Consider the following 22,029-nt stretch of genomic DNA (forward strand, 5'->3'; position numbering starts at 1 on the left):
GTAAATCAAATAGACACCAGGGAGCAAACCAGGTGACTATCTACAGCTATGGCTAAGGAGTTCACTTGGGGCTACTGACAAAAAATTCCGGACATGACTTATTGCAAGGTAGTTTACATACTATTGAAACCAAGATGACCGCCCGTTGCAGTAAAACAGTCTCTCAGAGAGGTAACATCAAGATGTACCAATATAACGCCAGCCATGACTAACTATAACTTCAATTGACCCGTTTTATCCTATGTTTCGTCTCAAACTCGCCACCAGTTGGAGGAATAAATGGTCACCGAAGAGATCAAGGTTTTTCAAGTTTTTCACTTTCCTGGCCTTTCACTGGCCTGGGCATTGTGGCGAATATTATCGCTGCCCTAGACCCGGTTTAGACACCGATAAATTAGGAACGCCCATTTCAAATGATTTAGAACAGCCCAAACGTTCTTCCCGCCTAGCCCGGCCGGGAATTTCGACTTAGGACGGACTTTGGAACACAGGCAACCCAAGTTCACTACAAGAACGCGGACGTGACTGTTGCTTGCGAGCGGTGTTGAGTTATAAACGGGTACTCACAAAGGCTTGTATGGGATGCAAACGGTTTGTCGTAAAAGAGAGAAAAAAATGTTATATTTTTAAATAAAATCGACTGACCTTATTGCCTTGTTGTATTCTTTGTTGTTTGCCCGCGTCTCAGGCCGTTTTGAAGCGTTTTCGGCGAGTTAGCGCTATTTGGTGTTCCTCTGTTAGTACTCTTAGCAGTGGAATACCAAAACAGCGCTAACTCGCCGAAAATGCTTCAAAACGGCCTGAGATGCGGGCAAGCAACAAAGAATACAACAAGGCAATAAGGTCAGTCGATTTTATTTAAAACCATAACATTTTTTCTCTCTTTTAAGAAAAACCGTTTACATCCCATAACCCATGTGCCGAATCTAATGCATAAATTATTATAACGTATTTTGCAAGCAGTTTGACCGAGATGCGCATTTTTCTTTTTTTTGAATTTGGTTCGGTTGGAATTAAGATCGGCGTCTGAATCAATTCAGCCGGTCTAGGTTTGGCTCATGAAAAGATCAGCGTCTGAACCGGATTCGCAGTGACACTGAGGGGTCGAAAAGTTTCTTAGCCCCAAATCATGTTTTCGACACCATTATTCGTAAAGAGTTTAATTTGGTTGACAAAACAGTCACCATAAAGGTAAGTTAGACAGATAAATTAAAGTGGTTTTACGGTAATTTAGTCATTATGTTTATAACCATGACTGCTATCAATTTCTCCTTGGCAATACTAGGGTTCAGATGGAGAATTTACACTGGTTTTGTTAGATACCGAAGGTATTGATGTAGCTGTTAGTGAAGGAATGAATGAGTGTCACATCTTCACCTTAACTGTCTTGTTGACATCCGTTCTAATATACAACTTTCAAGGGATTCCCACTAAACAAAGCGTGGAAGAGCTTAAGTATCCTTTTTGTACAATTGAAGTTTTCTGGGCGAGAGCGACCTTTTAGATTTAAATGATCGTCTAGTAGAGTCCAGGCTACCTACACGTTGCTGTTACAATTCTGTAAAACCGCATATGCATCTAAACTCCAATCGAGAAGTTGCATAGAAAATAAGTGTTGTAAACGTATGTATCATAATTAAAAAATTTTGCTTAACACTTCTAAGGTCAATTGTTAAACAGGCTTAACGGATCCAGGAATGTTCCAGATCTGAAGGAGGGGATAAAGAAGGAATAAAAGGGTTTCCTAACTTAATTTGGCTGTTAAGAGATGCAGCGCAACGCCTTCCTCAGGACTGTGTTGACGTCAAGGACTACTTCAGGCAAAAGGTTGGAATTTATCGCTGGTCTGACAACAGTAACTTGGGTCTTCTTCACATGAGCCAGGTTACCGGGACCAATTTCGCCTTGGGTTCATATAAGGAATTTAAGTCCGGTTTCCGAGACGAAAAAAAGGCCAAGAATCCTGGGGACGAGTTCTGTTGCGAAACTCGAGAAACAGAGCAGACATGGCAAAACACAAAAATTATAACTTTCGCGCCTATCATAGCTTTGGCAACTCTAGCAGCTGTATCACTGCCGTTAAATGGGATGCTTATGATGTGGAAAATACAGAAGGCAATGCAAGACGACGCCATCTGGGCCGCCAGAATTCATCCCAGTAACCGGGCTGAAGTGTTTACATGGCAAAATTTTCAGCCCGCTTACCGAGATCGCGGTTTGAAAAACCGAGATCTCGGGAACCCGAGCCAGCCCGCCCTCTCGTATGAACACATCGAAAATTTTACAACGGGTTTAGAGGCAAGACGAGATCTCGGAAACCGGGCTTATGTGAAGAGTCCCTTAATTATGTCTTATACTAAAATTAAACTAGACTATAAAGATTTGAAATTTTGCTTGGCGCGAGATGCATGTCGTTATTAAAACCTACCAAGAAAGAAAATGAATAATCACGCTGATGAAGACGGATCTTGGGGCCTGTTTACATGGAGGTGAGGTAACCCACCTGTCCATATAATCTCTCAATTTAATTTGATCACGTTTACGTGATAGGTGGGTTGACCCGCCAAGGCAAGTAGCCCGGTCTGCCAGACCAGGTAACCCTCTCAGCCAGGGTCAAATTTTGCAATGTAAACGTTTCAAGGTGGGGTAACCCACCTAGACGGGGTCGGATTCGTGATACATCAAATTCGAGAAAAAACCACTTTGCCGGTGGCTTTGCATAATTATTAAAGGTAACCATAGAAAGTCACAGCACTGAAGGTTGCAGCAAGGGCAGCAAGTGAGTGTTGAAGAGCATTAATCGCCAAAACACGTGGTTTTCCACCATTTTTCTTGTTTACGTGCTTAGCGACCATTCAGTAATCTTGAAGTGCACCCCAGGATGGCGGGGTTGTAAGATTGCATGTAAAGGAGGGTTATTTTTTTAGCCCACCTAAGCGGGTTACCTCACCTACCTGGGTTACCCCACCTCCATGTTAACAGGCCCTTAATCACCAACATGTTAAAGGAGAAGGAGCCTGGGATCAATATCAATCGAACGAACTCTGTAAATTAGTTTGTAACTGGCCAAGTCAAACACCGTGAATGCACATTCTTTATAACGTAACAAAGGTAAAGGCAGAGTGTCCAACCATCCCGGTCTCGTCGGGAGTGCCCCCATTTTGCTTGAAAACTCCGATGGGGATAGCTTGCGACCACAAATGTATTTCCGGTCGTCGCTTCTCTCCCTCCGAAAAGCAAAAGGCGACGACCGGAAATACGGCTGCGGTCACAGGCTACGATGAGGACAGGAGAAATCCCGATTTTGACATCTTTTCTGGTATTTTCATCCAAATCTTGTAATACTTATGCAAGAACTCCAAATAGAGTATACTTAAGTGAAACTAATACTTAGAAAACTGAAGAAACCGCAAGAAATTTAAAATAAAATCTGCGATTACTTGTACGCGAAGCCAGGCAAAGCGAAGAAAGGGTTTTGCGACTGTGTCCGCCATCGTGATGGTCAATTATTGCTGAAAACAAGCCACACAAAAATGACGATCGACATAACGAATATTTTGAACAGAAATTGTCTTCTAAGAACACTAGAAATCGTCTTTCAGAGCATCAAAATTTCAACAGTTTCTCGGGGAGCATGTCGCATAGCCCCACCCACAGCGGCTCGCACCTTCGACGCTTGTGTTTTTCGTCTATGGTTAAACTGAAGAACCCGATTTTTATACTCAAAAGGTTGGACAGTCTGTAAAGGGGGCGTTCTGATTGGTCAATGAGCGAGCTACCATTCGCTCATTGGTGCACTCTGAGCAGCTTTAATAAAACGCTGCAAATTCGTAGTATTCGTAGCTCAAGTGAACAACTTATTGAGATGACGTGACTTTTTAAAGTTATTGGTTTAGTTGACCAGTTATTGGTTTAGCTGATCGCAGGCTCAGGTCCAAAATTGTCTCATTCTCAAAGAAACTGTGTCTTGTGGTTTCAATCGCATCGCCAGGTTTGCTTCGGTTCAGTGAACACGACCTCGAATGATCTCTTGCGCGCGCAAGCTGATAAGAGATCTATTGCTCGGTCAGTACATCAAGGCCTCGGTCTGAGATTTCCCTGTAATGATCGAACGGACGAGGTTAATAAGTGGTATATAATTCACGTGATTTTGTGTAAACGACGCAAAAGAAGATACCGGTGCTCGCCCGAAAAAAGACCCTGGCGGTTTTGATGTTTTTCTTTCCTTTTTTTCCCCATGATTTCCCAGATTTTTGAACAACAGCCTTCATCAGAACTCAGATTACACCCGTTCTCTGGTTTTGACGCGTTCAAGTTACCACCTCCTGCATTTGATAATGAAGTGAAAAGGAAACCCGATGAGACAGAAAGGCAGGTTAACTCTTCATTCTGGCGTGGTTTAGACGACTTCAAGGCCTTATTGGAGAAAAATCTAGCTCAACACAGCGTCAGTGGTAGAAAATATAAGACCGGAAAAGGTCAGCTAGTAATTTTTTGAAACATATATTGCCAAAGACCAGTCAGAAGGTTCCACATTATTGTTACACAGCCTTTTCTCGTCCTTCTGAAACTGCCACACGGGTGAAAGATAGATGCTTTAGGGCATTTAAAGAGTACTTTGTCTCCTCTTCTCAGAAATCACGTGTCTGTTACGTTATACGGTTACTTTCGTTTAACGCATTGAAATGTAATGATGATGATACTAATGATGATGATGATCATGGCAATAATAATCAATAATAATAATAATAATAATGATGATGATGATGATGATGATGATGATGATGATGATGATGATGATGATGATGATACTGATGATGATGTTTATGATGATAATCATGATGATGATGGCCGAATTTGTTCTAGAGATGGGTTATCCTTCTAGACAATTATCCGATTGATGGAAAATTCGCTTAGGTCCTGATTAGTTCTACAATTAAGGAAATAAAACAGGCCATTTGTCTGGACATTCCTCTGGCGTCTCTAGGTAAGGTCCGTAAGAGGAAAAAGTTATCTTATGAAATCCGAGAAGCTTACCTCCTTCTAGACGCAAAACTGAAACCGGGTTTTTGCACTAGTTACTCTAAAACGAACCAGGTTGACTTATAATTTGACTAAACATTAGCCATCTTTTCTTTTTACAACGAATGCTGCCGCTGTTAAGCCTTTTATTTTGTTCATTGTTTTTCTATGTATGAGTAATGATATTTTTTGTAACTTTCATACCTCTTTTCCTTTCTATGTAAACGTATAATTAACATATAATAATAAGAAGAACATTTATATAGCGCCTATCCAGTAATAGATCTAGGCGCTTAACAAAGTGAAAAAATTAGAATTAAAAGTTGATTAAAATAAATTTAAATTTCAATAAAACACATACAAAATCAAATACATCTTCCTAATGACTAAAGTAAAAATTCTTAACAATGGGCGTATGTCGTCAGGTAGTTGGTTCCAAAGTTCGGGGGCTGAGACAGAGAATGCTCTAGATCCATAGGTCTTAAGGTTAAACTAACTGGATTCAGACTGAGCGTAGAGGATGACTGAAGCCATCTAGAAGGTAAGTAGCGGGTGATACGGTCGTGAATATAATGTAGGTTGGAGATTGATGATGCAGAGCTTTGAAGGTAAGTAGTAGAATCTTGAATTTAATTCGTTCAGAAACAGGTGGCCAGTCAAGATCGAGGAGGATGGGAGTGATGTAATCACTCATCCTAGACAGTGTAATCAGTCTGGCAGCTGCATTCTGCACCGATTGAAGCTTTTTGACGACGTTTTTAGGGACATTACATAGTAGAGAATTGCAGTGATCGAGTTTGGAAGTTACGAAGGCGTGAATAAGAATCTCGGTAGTTTGCGTTGATAAGTATTTCCTTATGAGCGAAATGGTGCGAAGATAATAAAGGGCAGATTTAAAAACATTGTTTACATGGGGAAGCATTGACATGGTGGTATCGAAGGTAGCGCCAATGTTTCTTGCATGTGGAGAGGGCTTGATTATGTCAGTTCCAAAGCGAAGCGGGGGTAGGGATCGTTGTGGATTATACTTTGAGAATAAGTAGAGAAGCTCGGTCTTGTCTTTGTTTAGTTTTAGTCTGTTGATGGGCATCCACTTATCATTGTCGGACAGGCATTCCTCAATCTTAGTGATACTGTTGGTTAGTTCCATGTCGTTGTTTGTAGAGAAAGAAATATACAATTGAGTGTCATCGGCGTAAAAGCGAAATTGCATTTCGTGGAATCGTAGAATGTCGGCCAGTGGTACTGTGTAGAGTACAAACAGAATCGATTCAAGGACAGAACCTTGAGGTACACCGCACTTGAGCCCGCAAGACTGCGATGTACACCCTTCGATTAACGCAAATTGCGAGCGATTAGTAAGGTAGGAGCAAAACCATTCAAGAGCTATGCCAGAGATAGAGTATTTAGATTGCAATCTTGTTAGGAGGATATCGTGTCCCCATTGTCGAAGGCAGACAGGTCTAACAGTAGAAGCATAAGTGGGCTGAAACGATAACTGATTCTGTCCGACTCCGTCCGCTGTTTTGAAAATTTTTGATCACTAGGGCGATGTTTTGATTTGCTTGTTGTTAAACACAAGCGCGCCTTCTCATTGGTTGAAAAGTGTCGCGTGACCAGTTGGCCCTGTCCTTAAATTTAGGGATATTCCGGACTGTTAGATGTTGGTGCAAAATTTACAAGCTGACAGGTTATTATAATATTATAATAATAATAATAATAATAATAATAATAATAATAATAATAAAAAACAATAATAATGATTTGACTAAACAATAAATTTATACTTGGAAGTTTACACGGAAAGATCGATTTGGATACATAATTCGTCTCTACTGTAAATTCGGCCAATAACTGATCTACGAAGAAACTACAACAACTGACCAAAAAAACACTTACAATTCTTATTAACTCTAGATCTCCTTAAAATGGTTGAGCACTACGCGAAAGAAGTAAACAAACGTTCTGGAGTAAAATCTAAGTTGCCAAACAAGCCTAAATGGGATGTTTTACGTCAGAAAACCGAGGTTAGTTCTTTTCTTTTCTTTCTTCTTCATTCATCTTGGCCTGGCTTTATTGATTCCCTATTCCAGGGCATTGTTTTTAAAATCCTTTAGTTGACATTTAAGGCGCAGATCATTTTATACCAGGCACAATTTTACGTCAGGGTGAGCACACGAAAAAGCTTTATTTCTGGTCCGAATATCTCGGGAGAGTAATTCCGGGTGAGCGATTTTTACCTGCCAGTAAAAGAAAAAAATCGGATCATGGTAGATCAAATGAACCGAAAAATCCTTGGAAGATGCAAAACATATCCAATATCACATTAAGAACAACACTCATGCAAAAGCAAAAGTAGTAGCGATAACTAACAACGAGTTTCTGCATTGTGCTTTTTATTCTAGAGAAAAGAAAAATTACGCCTGGAGCAGGAAAATTGCATGTTACAAGAGAAGGTATCAATGATTGGTCAAACCGTAGTTAACTTCCGTAGTTCGCCTCGCCTCGCAAGCCAATGTAATCTTAAACTCGAATGACCTTATCACCTGTATCCAAGCTTCACTGCATAGAATTCCACATTTTTTGGCTTCAAGTCTACCTCGGCATCTCTTTTGGTTAATTTTTCATTATACTGTACTATTCAAATTTCGGGTGATCTGTGACAATACTAGTTAAATTGCCTGACTCCCTCGGACTCCACTGGGGTGACGCTGCTCACTTTTTAAAGGCAAAGATCGGACAGGAAAATTACAAAGTACTGTAGGTATTGTAGCAGCGTCCGCCACATTACCGGGACTGTCATATTTTTTATTTAACAATTCACGTGATATCTTGTTTCAGTGTAACTTTGTTTAAAATATTGTTTCAACATAAGCTGTTACTCATTCCACCCCGACTCCCCCAACCGCCCCCTACCGCCAACTTGGCCAGTTTCCAACTTCCACCCGGGCCGGCCGTTACTCGGCTATGGACTTTCAGTAAAATCCAACTAGTGGTCTATTATCAATGCTGCGTTCTGATTGATTGAGCTACTACTAGGTTATATGTTATAGCCCACTAGTAGCGAAAAGCGCTGGCTTTGAAAACCAGAACAATGGCGGCTGAATCGCGTTTTGTTAGCTAAAATTGTTTTTTTCTCGATGTTTTGGACCAACTAGTTGGATTTTACTAAAACAATTATTCCTCTCGCCCTTATGGCCTCTGAGTCAATAGCCCATGACGCCGAAGGCCGAATGGGCTATTGACTCAGAGCCCATTTGGGCTCGAAGAGTAATTGTTAATAGTTTAAATGCAGTAATATTTTGGTCCTCCTTTTTAACGCTTACGCTTGTTATTACTCCAGCTTTTGTATTTCTTATCAGATCAAAAGATTGGAAAAAACACTAGACGAGGAAAGGAAACGTTTTCGTGAAAAACTGCAGACCCGCATGGATAAAAAAGCCTTAGAGGAAAAAAATAACGATTCAGAAGAGCGCATAAAGGAGTTGAAAGAAACTAACAAAAAAGTCATGGCATCGGCAAAGATTTTTGCTCGTTCAACTGACAAGATAGAAAAAGACACTAGACAGAAGCAGACTCAGCGGAGAAACACAACATCATGTGTAATAACACTGAGCAAGAATGATGATCAAAGCCCCCAAAATAAAGGCGTTCTGTTACATGTTGATTTTTAAAAACGTTTTAACAAGAGAGTGGCGCAAACCCCTTGAACAATTAGATCTTAGGTTTACGTTCTTGAATACGTGGGACCTAGTTATGTCATATCTCAGAGTGAAACTAGCTAGCTGGTAAACAACGATTATTAATTCACTTTAAGTCTGAAAAGTTAAGAAAGAATTCTTATCCTATTCTTTACCAGAGTGGTTTTCTTTGTGGTGACACAGTCACCTTTGGTTGAATAAATAGCTATCACTTCCACCCAGGTGTAGATGTTTAAGATCTCTCAGCAAAATCTCTGTATAGGGCAGTGGCTGATCCAGGGAGGGGCCCGTGGGGCCCGGCCTCCTCTTATTTTTAGCCCTAAGTGAGGCCCGAAGGGCCGAAAAATTTTTTTTTTTGAGATCGCCGCCCCCTCCTTATCTCAGGGTCTGGATCCGCCACTGTAGGGTATGTGAATTTTAGTAGGACAGGGTCTGGAAGGGTATTTTTGGGATTCGAGATTTGACCAAAATACGGTGCGGGAATCGGGAAAACGATAAAATATTGACGGGATCCGGGATTTGACTGTTCCCCGGGAAGCGGGATTTATGTTTGCGTGTCTGTCGGGAATGCCGGAAACCTTTAAAAACACGCGTAAATTCAAAAAATCAATCGAAAGGATCAACCTACATCTTACATTTATTAGCTTTTGTAGAAATTAGATTTTTTAATGTATTTTTCTGAGAAAGAAAAGCGGTATTCGGGAAACTGATGAAAAACGTGGGGGATGCGGGATTCTCGCGAAAAAGGGGCGGGAATACGGGATCAGGACCCCCCTTTCCAGACCCTGGTAGGAAATAGAACCTGGTCAATCTTGGGTAAGGCAATGACAGTCTTCCTCGCCTTACAACGTTGTCCGATGATCTCGATGCACGCGGCCAGCGTTAGAACTTGTTTCTTAGTTATTCTTCAGTTTACTTTCGATCATGATTAGGCCAGTTTCAAAATGCTCGAATCTGCTGATTGGTTCTTAACAGCCCTTATGTACTGTTTATTAAGTTGTTTCTTCTTCTTCTTCTTCATCCGAGAAATCCCACCTCCTTCAAAAATGAAGATTATATTCTTGTGATGGGTAAAACACCATGTGAAATCAGCGAAAAGCTAGATTACGTTATTACCGCGTGTATAGTAAAAGTTTAATTTCTATAATAGGACGGCTGCTCTTTGATCGCTACCTAAAGCTTTTTAGCCTGACTAATGTTGTACAAATACATGTATTAACTACATTTATTATTTTTTTTGTTTCTACAAGTAATATAACTAAACGTGTCTTCCTTAGGATATCCCTTTAACTGGCAATCGTACATGTATGTGCCAAAGGACCCTCTTGGGGTAAACGCTCTCCACAGTTCAGTGATTTGGCCCTGGACTGCTTCGGTGCTTTTCACATGAAGTACTTGTTGTGACTTTACTTTGAGTGGATTTTAGCAGCAGCTGTCATCAACTCTAAAGAACTTTTTAACTGCAAAATTTCCGTTTTTGTCATCTGTGGAGCTTTAAGGAATTGCACTGAATGTGATTCTCTTCACCCAACCTTCAACATGGATCAAAACTTGCAATTCTGAAGATAAATGTCCGAGCAAAGGAGAACGAGTTTGTATGACTAGTAATGGCGATTGACTCGATAGTATGAAGCAACTTTGGAAGTCGAGTGCCCTCTGAGAGTTAAAATTGGAAACAATTTGGTAAAATATTAAAAATAAAACCAGATTCAAATTTCATTGCTATATTTAGAAGAGCATTCCACGATGAACATTTTGATATGTAATTAATGACCCTAAGATTTATAGTATAGAAGTTGTGAGCATATTTTCACAAGACAGTGGCAGTGAAAAAAATTTCCCCCAAAATTTGCCAGTTAAAGGGATATTTGCATGCCCTTGTAAAAAAAGTACCTTTTAAATTGTTTGCGGAATTTATTTTTCCATGGAGTCACTTAGTTGAAGGAGATTCAGGAATCTAAAGAAAGAAACATGCTGTTGTTAAAAATAACAGTAATCATCGTCATCGTCATTATCACCATCATCATTACAACGGTTGTGCAAACCGTTTGGACAATATGAATTCTTCACTGAAAGTTCATATTCCCCAAAGCGGCTTGTCAAACAAAAACAGACCACATAAGGTTCCCAAAATAGCGAAAGAGAAGTATTAATGTCGTTACGCTCGGAACGACATAGGGTAGGCGTTTTCGTGGGGAGACATTTCAATGCACACACTAACGAAACTCGAATTCCCGCAAAAAGTAAATCCAAAAGACGTTTAGACTCTAATGAATGTAAAACTTGAACTATCGACCAAATAAAACATGACCCAGCTTTTAGCTCCAAATTTCCTTCCGCAAAGTAGTACAAAATCTAAGAAAAATTAGAAAAATGAACAGGCCGCAGTCGTTCAAAGGGTGGATAACGCTATCGTGAATAACGCAATTGGTTTTCCTAATACTTATCAGCTGAATAGTGATTTATCCAGTAGATAGCACTATCCGACGTTTGAACAACCGGGGCATGGGCTACAGGAAAGCTTTGGGGCAGGAATTCGTGATGAAGCCCTACGAAAGTCAGGGTGGGAGGCTAGTCCTTCAAGTCTAACACCACTTAGCAACGCTTCACGTCTTAAACTTTGAACTTTCACACTTCTTGCTCTGTCGGTTAAAGTTTGGAGAGCCGCTTTCCAAAGGATAAATCGCCATTCAGTGGATAAGTGTAGGGACAAAGAGAGAGATCTGCCGTGTGTTTCTCGAAAGACCCGAAAACTTGCCAAGCTCGGAAAGCTATTTCGTGTTTCCCTTGCTTACATTCAAGGTAAAAGTTTGAACCTTTTGGAAAATAATAAAATGAAACTATCAACTGAGAAAACAGAATTGACTGGTTTAAAAGCTCGGACTCATGCTGCTATTCAAAACGTTTTCATTTTCAAATTTGCCTTCGGGCCAGAAAAGTTACCGAGAAACGAGCCCTTGGATCGTACAAAGGTATGTATTGCACAAGGCTTATCTGATGTACCGCAGAGGAGACTGTGAATGTTTTCGTTTACAAAACCAGCTTACTTTGTTATATGTCCATCTAACCAGCCTTTGTGCTTCAGTCCTTTGAGCCAAGTTGGTGGAAGAGCACTGGAACCGAGTTTACAGCCCAACAGAGCTCCAGCTACCGCGCCATTAGTGTCAGCATCCCCACCCTGCATGATGAGAAACACAACCAGACTAAAACAACTGTAGTAGCCTGGAAAACGCAAGTACGCAAGTACAAGTAGCCTGAAAAAGTAGCCGACCTTTCGCGACGTCAGCACTGGACGTCTGAGAAATGCGCACAGAAATTCCATACTGATAATGCGTCTCTACCAAGATCTGGGTCGTGCTTCTGATTGGTCCTGCAGAGAGGGAAATTTGCCTCAACCAATCAGAAGCACTACCGAGATCAGGGTAGTGCTTCAATATAATATGGAATTTTTGTGCTCATTTCTCAGACGTCATTTCGCGGGTAAACCAGTAGCCTCCCACGCAGGCGTTTTGAGGGGAGCTTGTCTTTCATCCCTCCCCTGGGGAGGGATGAAAACGAGCTCCCCTGAAAACGCCTGCGAGGGAGGCTAGTAAACCAGTGGTGACGTCGCGAAATGTCGGCTGTTTACTCTGGCTTGTACGTAAGCTGTCCTTGAGCTAAAATGTGTTGAGGTTCTCCAAGAATCCATAAAATGGGTAATTCAAAAGTAAAACGTTTGAAGCAAAGTGAGATGATAACTGTTTTTGCACTGAAAACATGGGAACGCCCATCTGGGTGGTTGTACACAGGCTAACATGGGCTTAGCAACACCTTTTTGAAGAGTAAACGAAGAGGCTGAATCATTATTTTGCCTCGAGGGTGGCCGATCATCAACTGTTGATTGCTGTAAAAGATTGTCCACAAAAACGAAGACACACAGTTGCCTTTAGAGCTAGCACAAACAGTGGCGAGAGTATTTATCTTACTGTCCTTTATGAATATAAAAACTTGCAAGAGGGGATAAAAAACCTCTATCGTTTTTAGCTAATATCTTCAACATCATTTCATGTACGCATACTGTGTACCGGCATACGGGTTGCTAAGCCTCTGGAAAATATTTAGCTGAATAACATGCTTTCCAGATAAATTTTGTCAAATCCATTCTCTAAACAAAACCTCTCAAATGATGTGCCCGGAAGTAGATTTGAACTTGAAGTTACCTCATATGCTATGGCCTCCAATGCAGCTCGGAAGTCGTTCTGCCTCAAAGCCCAAAATCCTGCCCCCATACATTTGTATGTGTAGCCTATTTTATCACTCTCATCGAGCCGGAGGTCATCCAGTGACGTGCAAAACATGTACTTCTTGAGCTCTTCAGCCTAAATAGAGATTCAAAAGTGAGCTAAACCAACATGCCCCACTTCATTTTTGATTTACTGCATGTTTAAATATTTTTGTTTTAGTTGCCAGATTATTCAGATTAGAAGGCGATGCTGTTTTCTGGTCTTCACTGTTATAACTGCCAACTATTTTGAAATGACATTCAAATTCTTATTCTTCTTAAAATTTTATTGACACGAGTTTTTTCTTAACAATACACAAATTCTATGACATTTACCCTTTAAGCCCTAAGAGTGATCAACCTCAAATTTCTCCTTGTAATATCAATGCTTTGTAAAACGGAGTGGTCATGAGAATTACAGACATGATCACACAAGATTAATTTGCTTAGTTGATATTTTATCAACTTCTCCCCACTACTTCTGTAGGAAATGAATAGGTGCAACAAATGAGAATTCAAATTTTGATCTTAGGGTTTAAAGGGTTAAAATTCAAAATGGTACTACTTCCACATAAAATTCATAGAATTACCTCTGCTGTAGTTTCAAGTGTCTTACAGGCGTACTTGTATGCATCTTTAATCACTGCCTCGACATCATACTCTCCAGTTTGCTTCATATGCTTCCCTTGTAACATCATTGCAATGGCTGTTGTCACAGCGACACACGATGCAATGCATCTTGGGTCTACGTGTGTGACCTTGCAAGCGGCCATTGTGTTACTTATTACAGCATCAATGTTACCAAAGTCATGTATTCCAAGCACTGAAGTGCGCATGACACCTCCATTTGGAGCAAGATAGCGGCCTGAATATTCCCAGACGTCTGTTGCTGCCTGAAGAAAATTAAAACAGTCACCTTGTGTTAAAGGACACATTTGTAGGATGTGAAGAACCGAATATCCAAAGTGACCCTCAGGATGTACATCTCCGTATGTTTCCAAGAGCCCTTTACCCTAATCAGCTCCTGAAGATGTCTCTCTCTAAAAACCGGCCACCTATAGTTGGTCCCTACAGTCTGTCCTCTGTCAGCAGAAGACTAATTAAAAGGAGCTGAAATGTAAACACACGTGCATGGACATTGTTGATTTGTAAGTCATTTTACATTTTCTTTTCCACTTGAATGTCTTTCCTTGATGTGTATTTCTCCCTCCAACCCCAAACCCAAAGCAATCGTTCTTTACACAGAACAATACAATGGACACAGGGGACCCAGTGAAGCTGATTTTCTATTCAGAACAATTGTACCCCCTATAACCTTGCTTCATGTATTCCTTTCATTAGCCCTTTTCTAAAAAGACAATCACCAACTAAGGAGTCGCCTAGAAAGTCAATGAATTTATCATGCAGGGGGTAATACCTTATGAGGGTCCTCTAGAAATTGAGGATGGTGCAACACTTTGCGAGTCGTGCTTCCCACACCCATTCCTGTCTTGTCACCAAGTTCCTTGAAACCATTCCTGCTCCATGTCTTCAGCTTCAAAGCATAGTCAACAGGTTCCATCTATTAATTAGGTGATAAAACAGGAAATAATGCTTTTAAGATACTGGGTCTGGTTTAAGAAAATGACCCATTGGTTGCGGACACAACTTCAAGAACAAATGGGGGTGGAGTAACTTCTCATTTGCGACAAGAGGAGGCCACAAACTTGCAGACTGGCAGGTAAAGGAGCTGGTAAACATTGTTGTGAACTGCTGTAACAAATTCTCTATCACTAAACATTAAGTCTTCTAAAAGTCTAGTTTAGGGATAGGAAATCTGTTAGAGCATTTCATGACAATGTTTAACTTATTTACCTACCAGTCTGCAAGTCTACAGTCTGTGTTTGTTGCACACTGAATAACTTCACCCACTTTGGTCCATATTTGAACACTGACAATAAGATTATATCATCAATCCAGTCATAGGAGCCATTTTTGATGCTGTTTAATTGATATTAGACTTCACATACACAGTAATATACTGGACTGTGTTTATTGAGGGAGGGTAAGGGGGGTGGGGGAGGTGGCTGATATTGGGATGGGGGTGGGGAGTGCTGCAAAAAAATGGTCTCCTAGTCCAGAATTTAGATCTCAGGAGGTATAGTACCTCTACAAATTGCTCTATCAAATCCCAACATTGATGTCAGAATTCTTGCTCAGGGTCATCTTGTTACCATCGTTAGTCAATCCTTACTTTGATCTTGACATTGAGCAAGATAAAATAAACATGAGCCTTGTTAATCAAGCAAGAAACTGAATGAAATGACCGATTTAGCTCCTGTTTTGCTAATTCCCAGTATTTTGGAGTAATTCTCATGGGGGGGGGGGGGGGGGGGGGTCTATCAAAAAAGAGGAGTTTATTACAAAGTGGCATACAATTTTAACAGCATAGAGGGGGCTAGGTAAGAGGCGTTTAAAATTGGGAAGTGGGCATTTATTAGGTCATTTCAGGTAATGATGTATTATGTACAGGTTCTTCTCACCTTTCCTTTGTTGTCTATCAGAGACAGCAAAATCAGAATCATTTGATCTGAATCATCTGTCCAGTCTCCTGTGTCAAATTTTCCTCGGTGGCGGTCCTTGTGTTTCATGTGATATTCTAAATGTGGCCTTTGACGACCATAAACCTACATATCAAAACAGACAACACTGTGGTGAGGTATCTTCTAGGGTAGGCTTAGGCATACATGAGCCAAGGACCAGAGCTTAAGCCAGTCTCTGTAGCATGAATCACCTAGGAGTGTTGTTAGTCCCCCCCTGGACAAGATGTTAGTCTATTGCAGGGCTACCCCTAGCAGTATGTCACCAATACGGTCCAATACCCATTCATACACCTGGGTGAAGAGAGACACGGTGGAGTGAGGTTCAGGGAGATAGTTTTACTACTCCCTTCCCACTCCCCCCAGGATGGGATGTTGGTCCAATACATATGACCCAGCACTTTGTCACAAGAACCCATTCAAATGTATATGTTAAAGGTCAAAATTATATTCAGGTTAAAATTTTTTAACCTACCGGTAGGTTGATTTCTCAATTTCTTTGTCTTCTAGCTAGCCCTTATTCATGAATATAATCAACCTACTTTTGACCTGTACCATATATATGCACCTGGGTGAAAACAGATTCTGGCCCAAAAGGTATAACAACTCACCATTCCCCAACAAAGTTAAAAATTATTGCAAGCCAATAATTAATATCCCCGCAAAATTTAAAGTAATCATAACCCTGATAGTAACCAGCGACACAAGCCCTGACTGTTTTTTGCTTATACCACTGTAGGTACATGGTGTGACTAAAATTCAGTGGAAGTCATCGATTTATAGTGTCCTGTGCTCGTGTTAACACAGCCAGGTGCTGGTGTATAATTAATAGTGTTTATGGTCTTTCCAAATTAATTAAAGCATATACTCATGTATGTCTAATCTCCTGGATTTAAACTGGATCAACCCTCAAATTGCAAGCTAGTTTCTTATTGTTTGAACCAGAGCACTTTCCCATTGAAACAGTCCAGTGATATCCACTGTGATTGGCCATATGTACACACAAATTTTGATAGCCAGACAGAAACAGCAGGAAAGAAAAAAACTCACACTGATGGCCTTTGTTTTATTCATGAACTCAGTCAGCAGCCCAATAGCATCTCCAATGCAGTTTCCATAAATAACACCATATAAGCGATCCAACAGAACTTTGTGACCAAGAGAAGACATTGAGTTTGCAGAAGCTCCTGTAGGAATCCCTTGCTTTGCTGAAGTTCCCTGCAAGAAGGAGTGTTATATAGGTTTTATAGGTATGTGCCACTATAAACTTTCTTGTTTTCAATCATATTATATACTTAGTCTCTATATAGAAATCAGGGAGTTATTTTGTCCAGAATAAAGCAATAGATACATGTACGGAAATTGATCACTATATCCCCAGAATAGGATACAAAACACCCACCTGGGACAAAAACGCTGAGCTTGCCAAAAGGCAAACAATACAGAGAGACAAGAAAAACAAAGAAATCAGATCATTCAAAATTAGCTAATATTCTTTCTTTTCAAGGTACCATGGCGTTGTTTGCCTTACAGCGAGGTGTTTTTTGTTCCACGTGACTGCTTCATGCAAAGGGCCCATTGAACTCATTACCTCCTGCGTTGGGGTGCAGTGCTCTACCAACCGATCTGGGGAGTCTGCAAGAGTTGCATTGTTTGCCGAGTAAAAGAACAGACGGAAAGACTGAGATTCAAACATTGAGCTCCGAGGGAAGCAAAACTGGTTTCTCAAAGCATTAATGAAAGTTATTAAGGTTTGACAAGTATGTGTTCTTAGCAAACTGCAGCATTGCGCCATTGCCCACTTTTTCAGAAAATACCGCACTATAATTAGCACAAGGCCGGGTGCCAAAGGGCACGAAGAGGGAATGTTTACGTGTACGTATGTTTACATACGTATACCAAACGTACACTTCCTTATACTATAAGCCAAAATTTAATTGTTTATGGCGTCTTTAGAAAACAGCCACCACTATCTAAGAGAGTACAAGGTATTCACTCTTACTGAGACTGGTAAAAATGTCGAGTTAACCGTATGTACTAAATGCGACCCGCTTTAATTTTCTCCCTCAGCTTCTCTATCCTACAAAGTCTATGTTTTAATTTTTTGGAAATTTCAAATTTTAAATGTTCTTAATTTACAGCGTATAAAATCCTGGTAAGAACACTGTATTACTTGATATAGAATATTTATTCGAATTTGACGGATTACAAATTTATCCAGGAATTCTACGCGAAGATGCTTTAAAAACTCACCGCATCACCGTTTGACGTTCCAGCTTCCTGTTCCAGCTTCACCTTCTTTCGTGTTGCATCTCCCATGTTCTCGGTACGAGAAATTTCGTGTTGTTCCTTCTTAGTAGCAGCTCCGGGCTGTAGCCGTCAGCTCATGAAAGGCAGCTTCACTTTTACGTGGGCCCTTAAATAATTTTCGAATATGCTAACCCTTGCATTATTTCTTCGATTGCATATCACGGCGCAACTCTATTTTGTACGTAAGACCACAGGCAACCCAGGCCCTGTGTTCTCATAATGTTTATAGTATGGAGTAAAAATACGATCCTAAAATTTGTAGGAAATACTAAATAATGGTCAATGAAACTTACTCTGCAGTTATTTGTTGTTGTCCTTAATGTTCAAACGAACTGTCGTGATAGTTTCCTCCATATGTAAAAAAGTAATACACAAGGTAAGAGGCACGGCATCTCGGTCGCCATGCTCCCTTTTCCAACCCAACTTTTTTACGAAATTCGAACTCCAACGGTAAATAAACATGCTAGGATCGTAGAAATAGGATAGCATCAGATATAGAAACTAATGAAGCTTTCCCAGCTAGAGAAACGAATCCAGCAGACTTCATAACCTCGAAGGATACAAAGATCAACGCGCAGCCACGCAAACGAGGCCTGGGCACCGTACAAATAAAATCCATCCGGGGTGTCCTGGGGTGCTATGTGCTACTAAAGTAAACAAGGAGCCCATCAAATGGAGCCTCCATCTTTATTAATTCCTTGGGTCAACCCCTTCCCGAGTAGATTTATAAATAGAACGGCTTGTTTCCCGCGTTAAGTGTCATATTTCCGTGAGTCTCGTATGTCACCGTGAAAAGATAAAGTTAGATGAAGTCGAACTCAGAAGCCCGTCCTTCGACCGTTTTCCTTTTTTACTAAGTACGAAGCGATGGGACAAGGGCAGCGAACTGAGGATCACGGAAAGGTTATCTTTGATGGGCTCCTGAGTAAACTTAGTGACACATTTTCAATTTTAAGGTAAATGGGTTAAATTTTAAAAAGATAACAGTCAAAAGCCTATTTTCACTTTGCGACAGCACTTTTATTTTTCCTCGCTAACACCTAATTTTAAATGCAAATCGTATGATTTTAAACTTCCTGTTTATACAAGGACAATTATAGTAGGTATATAATTTTAAAATGCGGTGGTGAGAAAACCATAACTGTTAACAGGGAGAACTCTGAATGGGCTTCACTTTTACCATTTTAATCACAGATCTGCTAACTTATCAAATATAACCTTATTAAAACCAAAATATCTACTTTTCTTCTCTTCTGCAACAGGGATCTCGATCTAACAATTAAGGTGCGGGCCCGGGTGCGGGGGTTACGCTGCTATACTTCATGCATAAAATGTGAATATTAATGGCTGTAACAGCGCGCCTTATTTTCCTGGCGAGCAGAAGCCGACTGAAACTCTTTATAAACAGTTTATTAGCTTTTTTAGCAGTCTTACCATCGGCAAATTTTAAAGTTATCACTGTATAAGGCCAAAAAAAAAACAGTTATAAAGACACTTTCATATTTTGACTCAAAATAATGCAACCCCCGAATCGAACTGTTTGGGTCAGTTATTTAAACGGAGTTTAAATCAGTGTTTAACAAAAACGCGTTCTAAGCCATTTTCACTTCGCCGAACGCTTTTAAATAAAACACCATTTTTCGTGAACAGTTTCATTAAAGCTTATAACGTATAACGTACACTATAGAAAAGCATTTTTCTTCTTAAAATAACCCAGTAATGAAGCCATCTAGAGGTTCAAAGACTTTAAACCGCGCTCTAAGTTAGACTTCGTTTAAATGCCGACCTTAACATCGTCAAACCTCTTTTATTACTCTATTTAAACGAAAAAACGATCAAATTAAAGTACAGGGATAACCTATAAGATGAACCATAAATGTCCTATCAGTATAGGTAGTGTTTGGTATCACTATGTGCGCGGGTATCATGGTAGCGGCACTGTTCATGATGGCCAGTTGTGTTCATTGTTCTGTTGCATCTTTTCTCTGTCACTGTAAGTAAACTCAACAGCAAAGACACTTACGAATGGTGTTCTTCACTTGCTGTCTAACATCTTTGATCCTCCAACAGTAAAGTACAGGATTCAGAGATGAATTGAAAGAGAAGAGACAATAGGAAAATTCCAATACGATTCCTATTTCAGTGGTAATATAGCCTTTTTTAACCGAATTATATAAAATTGTCAATATAATATAAGGACCATAACAAGCAAGCATAGCAAACTGTATCCAAGCTGCGCTATACACTGTTGTCTTGTACCGTGCTATGGTCAGCACACTTCTTATTCTGCTCGACTGTTCTGGTTGAACATGATCTTGTACTTGGGCTTGTCGATGACGGAGGGTGAAAAAAATGTTCGTGTACGAAAATGTTGAGATTATTATAGAAATCAATGTTAAAACTATGAAGGTCCACAACATGGCAAGTCCTACCTTATCACTGAGTAGGATTAAATTCACCCAGAGCAAAGAAGAGTTTGAAACAGCAATGAGCCAAAAACAAGCTATCACCACACGAACTCGACATAAAGTGACAACGTGTCTGTATCTCAGCCCCAACAACAGAGCAAGAAGTCTGTCAACACTGATAGCAGCCGATGTTAGGGGCGATACCGCAAGCAACACGTTATAGAAAAAGATGTCTGCATGAAGAATTTCAACAATGGGGTTACCAATATCGAGATAGATAGTTAAAATGTAGTAAACGTAAAGTGGTTGAGATATAAGACCAACACAGAGATCAGTAACTGCTAGACATCGAAATAACAACTTGGTTGGTGGATGAATGGCGGAAACTTTTTGTAGAGCGACCAGGATGAGAGCATTGCCCAGAGTTGCAAAGATAGAAAGAAAAATGTTTAGGGCTGTAATGAATATCCCTACTCCTGCTGGTGTCTGCATTATGACAAATGTCCCATTCGAGTTGTTTGCCATTGGTGTTGAAAGCCACCGATTACGTTTTATGTAAAAGAAACGCCGATTTGTTAAATAGGTTCGGTATCTTCAGCTGCAAGGCTACAGAACGCGAACTTCCTCGGACAAAAAAGCTTGTGAACGAAATACAAGTAGCAAATTTAATTGTGATAGGTCTGAGCAGAAACTGGTAAATTTAATTGTAAACAGACTTTAAATTCACCTGCTGTTGCATCAAACGTATCAGATCAATCACGCCGATTCTTAATATTTTTTGGACAGGTCGACTTGTTCAGGGCTATAAGAAATATCCATTCTCCGGATGGTATCTTCGTTATTACAGATGCTCCATTAGAAGTGTTGTTTGCCATTGGTGTTGAAAGCCACAGATTAAGTTTTATGCTAAAAAAAAACGTCGATTTGTGTTTTGACATATTCGGTTTCTTCAGCTGCAAAACTTCAGAAGTACCTCGCAAATAACAACTTTTATGCGAAAGAAACGTCGATTTGTCTTAACGTTCGCTTTTTTCACCTGCCAAGCCACAGAAGATAAACTTCCCCGAACAAAACAGCTTGTAACCGAAATAGCAAGTTTATTTTCCGAAGTATGACTGAACAATAAATGTCACAAAATCTACCTGAGCGGTCCCTTCGGGATTTTCTGTCTTTATGTCATCCTAACCATTTCGTACTTGCGGACGCAAACAAAAGAAACGTCATCATTACCTACCGATTCCTCACGGCCCCTGTTCAAGCAAATTTCTATATTGGCTTGTATGACTGTATATTTCAACTGTAAGTACTTTCCTTAATATACGCGCGAGTTACTAGAGTGCCTCCTCGAGATTTCGCCTTCTGGGCGAAATCCCCGCGGGGGCAATCAAACTCCAACTTCACCTGCTGTTACAATTAGAAACCGCATCAATTAAGCCCAATCGTAATAGTTTTAAGACTGGTTAGCCTGCAAAGCGGGCGTATTTTGCAGAGCGATCCATGATTTTTTTCGGGAATGACGTTGTCCCGCAATCTTGGACGTTAATACTACCAGTGAGTTGGGACGAGCCAAAAACTGATTTTAAGGGAGAGGTTGATCTCCTTGGCTTTTCAAGATGGCGGCCACGATCGATGTACCTCTGAGTTTTATGGAACAAACTTCCAAGTGCATTAAGGATGGAAGCAACCCTGAAGCCTTTCAAAGCTAAACTAAAAAATTTACGTTTTAAAGAAACCTATGATTTATAGAT

The 22,029-nt window shown here is 40.3% G+C and overlaps 2 protein-coding genes across 2 annotated transcripts in view; both read right to left on the reverse strand.

Annotated features, from left to right (window-relative positions):
• Window positions 1-18,051, reverse strand: part of LOC140923311 (ADP-ribosyl-[dinitrogen reductase] glycohydrolase-like) — a 42,323-nt gene extending 24,272 nt beyond the window's left edge. Inside the window, exons 1-7 of the mRNA XM_073373407.1 lie at window positions 17,817-18,051; window positions 16,614-16,781; window positions 15,507-15,650; window positions 14,402-14,545; window positions 13,575-13,877; window positions 12,923-13,081; window positions 11,771-11,901 (exon numbers count right to left, since the gene is read on the reverse strand). Of these exons, the coding sequence (XP_073229508.1) occupies window positions 11,771-11,901; window positions 12,923-13,081; window positions 13,575-13,877; window positions 14,402-14,545; window positions 15,507-15,650; window positions 16,614-16,781; window positions 17,817-17,882 (1,115 nt within the window). The 5' untranslated portion in view covers window positions 17,883-18,051. The remainder of the gene's footprint in view (window positions 1-11,770; window positions 11,902-12,922; window positions 13,082-13,574; window positions 13,878-14,401; window positions 14,546-15,506; window positions 15,651-16,613; window positions 16,782-17,816) is intronic.
• A 1,540-nt stretch (window positions 18,052-19,591) lies between these two features.
• Window positions 19,592-21,515, reverse strand: LOC140923353 (melanocortin receptor 5-like). Its single transcript, XM_073373446.1, has one exon. It carries the CDS (start codon window positions 20,804-20,806, stop codon window positions 19,877-19,879), a length of 930 nt encoding a protein of 309 aa, XP_073229547.1. The 5' UTR covers window positions 20,807-21,515; the 3' UTR covers window positions 19,592-19,876.
• Between the last annotated feature and the right edge of the window lie 514 nt (window positions 21,516-22,029).

Source organism: Porites lutea, chromosome 13 (assembly GCF_958299795.1).
Source record: "Porites lutea chromosome 13, jaPorLute2.1, whole genome shotgun sequence".
Classification (NCBI taxonomy): Eukaryota; Metazoa; Cnidaria; class Anthozoa; order Scleractinia; family Poritidae; genus Porites; species Porites lutea.

What these genes read in the sequence shown, in the direction of transcription:
- LOC140923353 (XM_073373446.1), bottom strand. Translation starts at nt 20,806, where the DNA reads ATGGCAAACAACTCGAATGGGACATTTGTCATAATGCAGACACCAGCA.